Below are 10,959 nucleotides of genomic sequence, written 5' to 3'. Positions count from 1 at the left end.
TTATCTCTAATTCTTTTAAATAAATAAAATTAAAATTAATTTTGTGAAACGAAACATCAATGGAGCAACAAAATATTTTCTCAAAATCACAAGATTCTCTTACACAAATATAAAAATTAATCACAAAGATCAATCTAGATCAATGCAATGTTAGAGGACAAAAAAGAATAAAAAAAATTGATAGATCAAAATAAAAAAACTTAAAGGATAAAAAAAAAAAAACTTATATCGAATCCATAATAAAAGCTCTCACGCGATACAGTAAATGCATTGTGCCTTTTATTTTGTTTTTTAATTAAGATATAAATGGTATGAAATTAGTATGATGTGAGCTGCCTTGCTCCCGTGGAATTTTGCAACTAGGATCATCAAGAACAGGACATAAACACACATGCATAAAGTAATGGTTATCGTTTTTTCCTCTTATGATCACAAATTTGATGGAGAATCCATGCCCACAACCAAGCTTATGAAATAAATAAATAGACATGCTAGATTAGTAAATTTGAATTTAGAGCTAAATCCATTATTTATAAAACTTGAATTGGCTCGGCAAGTCAACTTAAGATTCAGTTAGCCTGAAATCTAAGATGGTGTAACTTTCATAAAAATAGAAGAATGAGTCAATTTGGATGACTCGGTCAAAACTCAGGTTGATTCGATAAAAAAAAACAATATTATTTTGACATGTTTTTTTTAAAAGTATATTTTTAATCATATAAGATCAATTCTTTTAACCCATGATTCAAGCCTTGGACACGATCAATCACCAAATCATGTTTAATAACTATCATTAAATATAATATTATCTTAGATCAACCATTTTGATCCATGATCTAAGCTTATCTCTAGATCAACTATCAAATCATGTTTAATAACCATGATTAAATTAAATATCATACTCAATGATTTTAAAAAGAAAAATTTACTCTATGTATCCCATGATATGATCTTTTTTTTTTTCACTTTTAAATATTACATTTTATAACCTAAAATTTGAAAATAAGTAACACTTTAAATCCCTAGTAATTGCATCAATGTAAATTCCGAAACACAAGAAGAGAAAGTGACATAGAAAATGAAGTTTGATATTGTCCTAAACCATGCATTTATGTTTGGGTTTTCCCGTGCGAGAGAGTAAATGCTAGTATGAAAAGAGAAAATAAATGTGTGGTAATAATTATTTTCTATGTTTTAATATATATATATATATATGTGTGTGTGTGTGTGTGTGTGATATTATTATTGTTATTTTATTGATTTTTAAATTATGTTTTGATGTTGAAAAGTGTAATATTTAAAAAATTTTACAAGGTAAAAAAAAGTCTAGACTATTCAATACAAACTTGATCTAAGATCAAAATAGAATTGAGGATATATATAAAAAAAAAAACACAGTAATTCAGTCAAAAACTCACTTATAATCCATTAATTACCTATTTATTTATTAATTTTTTTTTATTTTATAAAAAAATCAGGGGTTAACTTAAGATAATCTAGCAAGTTTATATTTAGAATTACGGTCTAGAAGAGGCTGGATAAAATTTTAAAAATTATTTTTTATTTTTTTATATATTTTTTATATTTTAATATGTTAATATTAAAATTAAAATTTTAAAAAATATTATTTAAAATAAAAAAATAAAAACAACTATTATCATTCTTAACACAATTAAAATGCATGAACCAAATCTGTTTAAAAACTATAAATGCTGGAGTAATTTCTCCTTATCAAAAAAAAAAAAAAAAACTGCAGAAACTTCTAAGCGGGAAAGCCAAAAATTCTAAAAAATTTCCAACAAAAACTGGAGCGAGCGACTCATCCTCAACCTCGCCCTCACCCTGAAGATAGAGAAAGAAACTGAAAGGAGCAAAAAACAAGAAAAGAAAAGAAAAGAAAACAGCAACAATTCCTGTCAAATTCATGGAAGAAGAGGAAGATCCAACAGTCTGTGCCCTAATCACAGACCTAGAAGAAACCCTAAACACTCAAAACCAATCACAACCACTTCCTTTCACTCTCTCAACCCTCCAAAATCTCCAATCTCTCCTAGATTCAAATGACCCTCAAATTCTTTCTCAACTCCTCTCCAGTCTCTCCTCTAAATCCTTCTCTTTATCTTCTCTTCTCCCCTTTCTCACTTCCGCAATGGACTCGGCCCCTACGCACCTTTCCCTCCTATCCTCAAAAATTTACCTCTCTCTTATTCTTTTCCCTAATTCCCCAGTTTTCACTCTTTTCAATCCCATTTCTTTTCTCGCTCTCCTTCGCTCGCTTCGCCGGGCTGTTAAGTCCCCTCGCTGCTGCCCACAAGAAGGAAATTCTTCGGGAGTGGCTAAGAAGAGAAAAGGGAGGAAAAGAGGAGGGATTGTTGCGTGTAATAATGGGGGTGGTGATGGGGATGGGGATGGGGGTGAGGGTGAGGGTGAGGGTTTTTTTGATGTGAGAGTGTTTTTATGTGTTATTGAGAGATTAGTATTTGTTTTAGACTTGATTCATTTGAACAGGTTTCCTGATAGTTTGAAGTCTTTGGTTCAAACTATAGTGGAAATTCTGGTTTTGGGGACCAGTAGGGAAATGGGTGGGGGGTTTGAGAGATTGGCGGGTTTGTGTTCGAAGATTTTGTGTCAAGTTTTGAAATCTGAGCATGGAGAGGAAGGGGAGACAGCGGCGGAGGTTTTGAAGGCGTTAGCGCCGTTGATTTTGATGGGAAAATCGCAAGCTAGGAGCTTTGCTTTGGGGTTTGTGAACGGTTTGATGGTGGGTGCGGGGAAAACATGTGACGGTGTTAAGAAGGGGGTGGTGAATTTGCCGAGGTATTTGGCTCAAAAGGCTCCAGAGAAGGCGGAGCCTCGAGGGTTCGCAGTGGAGGCGATAATAGAGATTGTTAGAGTGATAGACGTAGAGCACCAAGTTGGGTTTGCTGAGTACGTGGTGAAAATGACACAAGGGAAGGCCAATCTTAGGCTTTTGGGAGTGGATTTGATTTTGAATTTAATGATGTTGCTTAAAGATCCGTTTATTGGAGTGGGTTTGGATTGTAAAGTGAAGGATTCGTGGGGTTTTAAATGTGTGGAGGCATTGATTCAGCGTTGCTCGGATTCGAGTTCTGGAATTCGAGCTCGTGCTTTGTCTAATTTGGCTCAGTTAGTGGGGTTTTTGTCAAGTGATGATAAGAATCATGATGTTTTGAAGGAAGTAACAGGGTTTGGGGAAGTGGAGGTGGAAGTTGGGGTAAAGGATATTTTGAGGAAAAGGTGCATGGATGAGAAGGCAAATGTTAGGAAGGCTGCACTTGTTTTGGTCACCAAGTTGAGTGCTATTTTGGGTGGCAATTTTGATGGAGTTGTGCTCAAGACTATGGGCATGGCTTGTTCTGATCCACTTGTGAGCATACGTAAAGCCGCAATTTCTGCCCTGTCAGAGGTAAGTCCACTTTAGTGCTTCATGTAATGTTTCTTTGTTTAATACTGTCTGTAATTTGTTGCCATGAGTAAAACATGGTACTCTATCGCTTGTTTAGACCTTGTATGCTGTGCGCCTATCTAAGTTGTTGTGTCTCCTCTTGTTCAGTTTGTTTTTTCTTCACAAAAATAAATAGATAAATAAATAAATTGTTGCGTATGCTTTTTTGTGCATTCTCTCTTCCTTATCTTGTGTTCTTCATTGACATTGTAGGCTTTCAGAAGATTTTCAGATGAAAGTGTGATAATTGAGTGGCTACATTCTGTTCCACGACTAATAACAGATAATGAAAGTAGTATTCAAGAAGAATGCGAGAACTTGTTCATGGAACTGGTTTTGGATTGCATTTCCAGAGTAGGATCCGAGGGTACCAGATGCAACCAGACCACTTTCTCTGATTCCAATGTTAAAGCAAAAGATATAGAAAGGGAGATTGGGCTGCTGTTTCCAGGAATCTTGGTTCTTTTGAAGGAGATCTGCAATGGAGAGGTGACACCTTGGGTGAAGAAAATCTGCACAAGCTTGGGTAAGAAGAAACGACTGAGGCCTAAAATTGCTATAGCATTACAGAACATCATAAAGACTTCTGAGTCTTATTGGGTGAGCAATTCCATGCCAATAGAGAAGTGGACAGCTCCACCTGGTGCTTGGTTTCTTCTATCAGAGGTGTCAGCTTACCTTTCAAAAGCTGTTGACTGGGAGTTTCTCCATCATCACTGGCAGCTCCTTGACAAGTACAGAGCAGTAGGTGAGTTTAAGAGTCCATGTCCTAAAGAATTTATGCATGAAGATGAAGATGGCATGGAGTCCAGCTCTGTTGCATGGGTTAGCGATCGTGTTTTTCTCCTGCAAACAATCTCAAATGTTTCTGTTGAGCTGCCCCCTGAACCTGCAGCAGAGTTAGCTCATAACTTGCTCATAAGAATTGAAGAGTTCAGCATGCATCCAACGGAGGTAGCTATACAAGCATATGCATAATAGTATATAGGAGCATCTCCTTTTCTGTTCTCTCCTGCTAGCATCCTTCTTGGGCTATACATTAGTCACCATTACTATATTCTATGTTTCAAAAGTCACCTATAATTTTCTTGAATTGCATTTTTATAGCTAAATTCTTGACAAGCTTCCACTTCAGTTTCTATACATTAGGTTTCAAGCATGTACATGCTTCTAATGTTTCATGATAGTTTCATACTAATTTTTTTTTCTTGCACACCGTTTTCAAAAGTTCACATTTAGCATGATGGTGGATAAGAAATGTGGAGGAACACGCTTATATTGCTTTACTGTATTCTAGATTTCTAAACATGTCCTTCTGGGGCCATACATTGGTCACCATTGCTATGTATGAGATTTCAAAAGACGCCTAGAGTTTGCTTGACTAGCATTTTTATAGCTAAATTTATCTTGACAAGCTTTAGCTTCAGTTTCTATGCTTCTGGGAATCCAGCATGGACATGCTTCCAATGTTTCTTATTAGTGTCATGCAAATTTTCATTTTGCTTGTACACTGTTTTCAAAAGGTTACCTTTAGCATGATGTTGGCTAAGAAATGTGGAGGAATACACTGACAATGCTTTACTTTATTATGATTTCTAAACAACATGAACTGTATTCTTCAAGGTTTGATGCAATGATAGTAGCTCATATAAGTTCACTATTCCTGTTCCCTGTACAGAATTTTAATCCTGCTGATCTTGGGCATATTGCTTTTGCTTTAATCCATCAAGTGTGAAAGAGAGAACGCACATATGTTCTCTGAAAGGAATATGCAGTTTGCTTCCATCTGGTTACTTTCTAATGAAGTTAACTTCGCAGGATAGAATCTTGTGAGGATGAGTGCAATGGCACTATGACTTTAGTTGCATAGTTCCTAGAAAGAGTTAAGCAACCTAAAGCAGCCAGTACTAAAGAGTTGGCACAATGTTTTCCTTGCTTTATGTGTATGATTTGGTTTATTGCATTGACATGTTTGATGTAGGTTAATGCTCATGTTAAAGCACTCAGAACCTTGTGCAAGCGGAAGGCTTTGGATGCTGATGAAGCTGAGAGTCTTGTCATCAAATGGGTACAGCAGCTTCTCTCTAAAGCTTCTCGGATCTTGGAGAAGTATATCACAGGAGATTCAGAAACAAACAAGGGGGATGCTTTTTTCACACCTCCTGCGAGTAGGAAGGGCAAGAGAGCTGCAGCCCTAACTAGATTGTTGTCAGAAGCAGTAACTGCAGTTTATTCTATTGGGTTTTTGGTTATCATTTGTCCTACAGCGGATACTAGCACCATTATTCCTCTACTACACACCATCATCACTTCAGGAAATTCTGATCCAAAATTGAGTAAATTGCCAGGCCCTCAAGTCTCTCTGAAACAGACAGCTCCCTCTTTGTACATTCAAGCATGGTTAACAATGGGAAAGATTTGCTTAGCAGACGAAGAACTTGCAAAAAGATATATTCCTTTGTTTGTGCAGGTTCGATAGTTCCAACAAACATCTCACTAGTGTTACAATTGAATTTCTAGTAAATACAAAACTTATGCTACTTTTCTTCAGCATTCTTGTTGACATTTAGTGCAATGATGGTTATTGTTGATCAGGAATCTTAATATATAGTTAGAAAGAATTTGCAATTTTGGAGTTGTAGCTGCATGATTCTTGAACAATAACAGAGCTAATAAAGCAATACCTCTGGGGTTGTAGCTGCAGTGATATACTTAGCTACCTTTTTTTCTTTGCACGAGACTTGAACAATATGAGAGCTATTTAAGCTGCATCTTTGTTTCTTCCCCTCATGTCAAAGGCTCCATGAAAATATGCTCCTCATTCCAGCTGAAAGTAGCTTCTGAATTCTGAAATGCTTGCAATGCACTTTATGTTGCAGGAGCTTGAAAAGAGTGACTCTGCAGCTCTTAGAAACAATCTTGTTGTAATGATGGCTGATTTTTGCATTCGCTATACTGCTCTAGTTGATTGGTGAGGCCTGTAGGGAAATGACAGAAGTAACTTTTTTTCTTTTTAAATAATAGTCTCTTCATAAATAGAGAGAGAAAAAAGACTGGTATTAAACAATAATCTCTTTGACACTAACTAGCTGTTCTTGAAGTCAACAGTTACATATCGAAGATCACCACATGTCTCCGTGATCCATGTGAACTTGTGAGGAGGCAGACATTTATACTGCTTTCAAGATTGTTGCAGGTTAAATTTTGTTTCAGGGTTTCTGTCATTTGTTATGCCATTGTTTCCTTTTCTTTTTCTGGGAGTGATCATCACTGTTCCTTTTTCACTTTTTAATTATATTTTTACATTCAGAGGGACTATGTGAAGTGGAGGGGAGTGCTCTTCCTTCGATTTCTTTTATCACTAGTTGATGAGTCAGAAACGATAAGACAATTGGCTGATTTCCTCTTTGGGAATATTCTAAAAGGTCAATAGGCAATCACAACTCATCAGTTTTATTTTGGTGACATGTTCCTGGGCTTTACTGATGTATATAACTTGTGTGCAGTCAAGGCACCGCTTCTAGCTTACAACAGTTTTGTGGAAGCTATTTTTGTTCTGAATGACTGTGATGCCCATAATGGGCGTTGTGGTTCTAAAAATTCACAAACAGAGAGCCATCTATTTTCCATCAGGTATGTGACTCTGTTATTCTGCAACCAAGAAAAGAAATGCTCTATATTTTCAATGAAGATAATCTATTGAAGGATATCATTTCCAGGGGTAATGATGAAAACTCAAGGTCTAAAAGAATGCACATCTATGTTTCTTTGTTGAAACAAATGGCTCCCGAGCACCTCTTGGCAACATTTGCAAAGCTGTGTGCTGAGATTCTTGCAGCTGCATCAGATGGCATGCTCAAGTTGGAGGATGTCAGGGGACAGTCTGTTCTGCAGGTAGTAATCCTATGCCTATCTAAGAACCACACTTCCATAAGCCCTTTAGGAATATGTGTAATTGGCAAGAGTAAGTTTTCAATTGCTGTGCTTTTCTAGTTTAAGAGATCACCGACCATTCTTCTCATTCAAGGTTGCTCCATCATTTTCATCAGTGTCACTGGTAGAAGTCACCTACTGCCCTTTTCTCTTAGTTAGTGAAATGGCAGCTGGACTTCTCATAGTTTCCATCTTTTACCAAATTCCATGGTGAATAAGACTTTCTCAATTTTTATTTTGGTGGTAGTGCAGAGGGGTGGGTAATAATTTTGATTCCTCGTCTTGTTGTTCTTACTCGTTTGTTAATTGGGGGAGCAGGATGCTTTTCAAATTCTTGCATGCAAAGAGATCCGAATCCCATCAGGCCGTGGATCACAGACTGATGCGGGCGATGTAGAGGAAGAAAGTGGAGATGGTGGAGTCTCTGCAGCAGCTGCCAAGAGAGGGGCCATAACTCAAGCAGTGAAGAAGGGTCTTATTCAAAATACCATCCCCATCTTTATAGAGCTTAAACGACTACTAGAAAGCAAGAACAGCTCACTTACAGGTTCGCTCATGGAATGTCTCCAGATTATTCTCAAGGATTACAAGAATGAGATTGATGAAATATTAGTCGCTGACAAGCAACTTCAGAAAGAGCTCATTTATGACATGCAAAAATACGAAACATCCAAGGCAAAATCAGCGGCTGCCGTGGTCGTAGCCTCTATGCAAAACCATAGCAGCTTTCTTTCACCTGGGGCTTCTAAGACTGCAGGTGGAACAAAAGCTCAGGATAACTTTAATGAAAACCCGCAAAGTGATTCAAGAGTGGCATCCGCGATGGCAAATGCAGTTGCTGAAGCTAGAGTCAGGTCTGTGCTAAGAGAAGTTAACAGAGGAAGAGCAACACCACCACTTAGCTCCATTAGTAGGCCTAAACTCAAGCCAAACCAGGACGGTACTGGTGCTCGAACTGATCGTCCTCCGCATGTATTAGAATCGCTGAGAAGGAGACAGAGTTTCTATTCTGATGATGAAAACTGATTTCTAAAGCTTCTCTTCCTTCCATCTGAAAAATACTGAAGCATCAAGTTGGGGGTTTAGATATGTAATTTTTATTTATTATCATCACAGTGCAGCTAATGTATATCAAAGCAAAAACCAGTTTTGATGTCTTGAACTTGATATAGTTCAGTTTTGGGTTACTGAACACTATATATTTTGTATGTAGATACTAGCAAGTTTCATGAAATTCTTCCTTCTTCGTATTCAGTTCATCTTCAATATGTCGGCAGATTTGTTGAAGTGGTAGACGGGAGCAAAATTTTGTGATATTGCTCTAGCCTTCTGTTCTGGAGGGTTTTTTTAAAGCATACTATGATTAATGTTAGCTGGAAAGTATATTTCAAATATATAATATTGTATATAGAATAGAATATTAGGATATATCAATGTGTTTGATATACAGATATATATTTATTTTATGTATTAGTGTTTTGATTTGATTTAGACAATATTGCTAGAAAATACATTATAAGACACAACATGTTGAATATAAATTATAATATAAAAATAGAATTCTAAAAAAATAAATTAATTTCAATAATTTACAGGGACCACAGAAAGATTGATAGAAATAAAAATTATGCTATTTTTAAAAAGTTAATAATTCAAAATATATTATTTTACCTCACACCAAGAAATTAATCTTTATATCTCTATGATATAATCAAATATTAAAAGAATAAACTATTTTTATAAAAATATATATTTTTTAATAAATTCACTTAAAAAAACTTTTTTCATATGTTTAGCTACACGCGAAGTTTTTATTTATATTTTGTTGTGAAACATATAATATATAGAGATTAATGAATACGCTTTATATTGTTAAAATATTTTTGAAGCCTCAAATTAAATATTTAACCAAATAATTCTATATGTTATCTATTATTTTGTTAGCGATATTTGATTATTATTTTAGAATATAAAAGATAAAAATAATTGGAATAGAGAAGATATATATATATATATATAGACACTTTTAAAAAAATATATTAAAATTCACTAAAAAACTGTTTTACAGACCATTAATTATTTTTTTTATCCTTCCCGTATCTTTCTGTTTCTTGTAGTGTTGTTACACAAGTTTATGTAAGTTTTCTATCTTGTATTAGGCATAGTTTTTAAACCTAGTTTAAAAGTCAATCAGGAACAAATTTTAGGTCACAAATAAGGTTTATCGATTTTAATTTAGTTTATATTTTGTTTTTTTAATTGGAATGATATATTTTTGTTTTGGAGGATTTTCACATGTTGTTTTTTAAGGTATATATATATATATAATTCAAAATATTAATTCAATATACATAATTCCATTCCAATTTAAATCTAAAGATAAATTAACTTGAATTATGTAATTAAAATTATAAACACAATATCAAGTATCTAAACATAATTACAAAATTTAAGCATTTTAATTTAGCAACTATTGGATCATTGACCCTTGTCATGCTGCGGATCGAATTAATTTTTTTAATATATAAATGTTTATTTAGACATAGCTAGCATGTTTTTAGTAGAAAAAAAAATTACACCGTGTTAGATGAGACCTAATGTGACTCGATTGATTTGACAAGTTTCAAAGACAATTACCCTTAAGCTTGACCCAAAAAACACAATTTAAGACAACATTCTTTTTTTTTTTTAACATTGAGATGATGATATATTGGATTGACCCGGGTCAACATATATTAACCTTCCAAATCCGTACCTCGAGTTATAAAACTATGATAATTTTATATAAAACAAATCAAGATATATTATGAAGTTCAATTTCCAATAAACTCATTGTTTAATAATGAAATTAAAAAAAAATAAATCTAAAAAATGACACAACAAATTGACCTAAATCCATCTAAAGTTAATTTGCAAAACTTCTAACTCAAGTCATGAGACTAAGATAGCTTCATAAAAAATTAAATTAAAATAATAACAAAGCTTGATTCATAATCAATCAAATATTTAAGATGTTGAATAATGAAATTGAAAAAAATATCAATTAAAAAAATAGACAAAAAAATCAAGTCAATTTGGATTAAACTGGAGAAATTATAACATGATGAGACTGAGATAACCACAAAAAAAAAGAGCAAATGACAACAAATTATAAAGTTTAATCTCCAATAAATCAAATGTTAAAATATAAAATAAAAAAATAAAAAAAAAATAAAATAATAATATTCATGAAACAGAACATTAAAATGAAATTAAAATATATTTATTGAGATTTGATCACAATCTAGAATGACAAAATTAAAAGTGAGATAAAATTTGTTTTGGTTTTTTTTAATCCATGTGAACTCATTTTTTTTTTATTTTATAAAGGAATAAAAATGATACATTTTTTTAAAAAAAAATTACACTGGATCAATTCGATGAATTCTCATTTTATTTTTTTTAAACCTAATCTAGTTTAGATGTAAAGTTACAGGTTAACTTGTTGGTCCGTCGAGTTTTAAAAAGTGGTATTAGAACTGGGTGTCATAAAAAAGATTTGGCAGGTGGTCCTGGGCCTA

General features: G+C 33.9%; 1 protein-coding gene across 1 annotated transcript; it reads left to right on the top strand.

Annotated features, from left to right (window-relative positions):
* Positions 1-1,753: 1,753 nt before the first annotated feature.
* Positions 1,754-8,798, top strand: LOC118036994 (condensin-2 complex subunit CAP-D3). The gene is made up of 9 exons (XM_035042869.2): positions 1,754-3,427; positions 3,680-4,420; positions 5,448-5,936; positions 6,346-6,437; positions 6,575-6,662; positions 6,777-6,891; positions 6,973-7,099; positions 7,186-7,360; positions 7,718-8,798. The coding sequence occupies exons 1-9, from the start codon at positions 1,925-1,927 to the stop codon at positions 8,423-8,425; spliced, it is 4,038 nt and encodes a 1,345-aa protein (XP_034898760.1). The 5' UTR covers positions 1,754-1,924; the 3' UTR covers positions 8,426-8,798.
* Positions 8,799-10,959: the final 2,161 nt, after the last annotated feature.

This window comes from Populus alba, chromosome 10 (assembly GCF_005239225.2).
Source record: "Populus alba chromosome 10, ASM523922v2, whole genome shotgun sequence".
In the NCBI taxonomy this organism is placed as follows: Eukaryota; Viridiplantae; Streptophyta; class Magnoliopsida; order Malpighiales; family Salicaceae; genus Populus; species Populus alba.
The sequence above is the reverse complement of the archived record's forward strand: the minus strand, read 5'-3'. Positions and strand labels throughout refer to the sequence as shown.

Bases quoted from the DNA above. Each gene is read 5' to 3' on its own strand.
- LOC118036994 (XM_035042869.2), top strand. From the start codon at position 1,925: ATGGAAGAAGAGGAAGATCCAACAGTCTGTGCCCTAATCACAGACCTA. The intron at 6,438-6,574 runs GTGAGGCCTGTA...TGAAGTCAACAG, and splicing joins TATACTGCTCTAGTTGATTG to TTACATATCGAAGATCACCA. The intron at 7,361-7,717 runs GTAGTAATCCTA...TTGGGGGAGCAG, and splicing joins GGGGACAGTCTGTTCTGCAG to GATGCTTTTCAAATTCTTGC.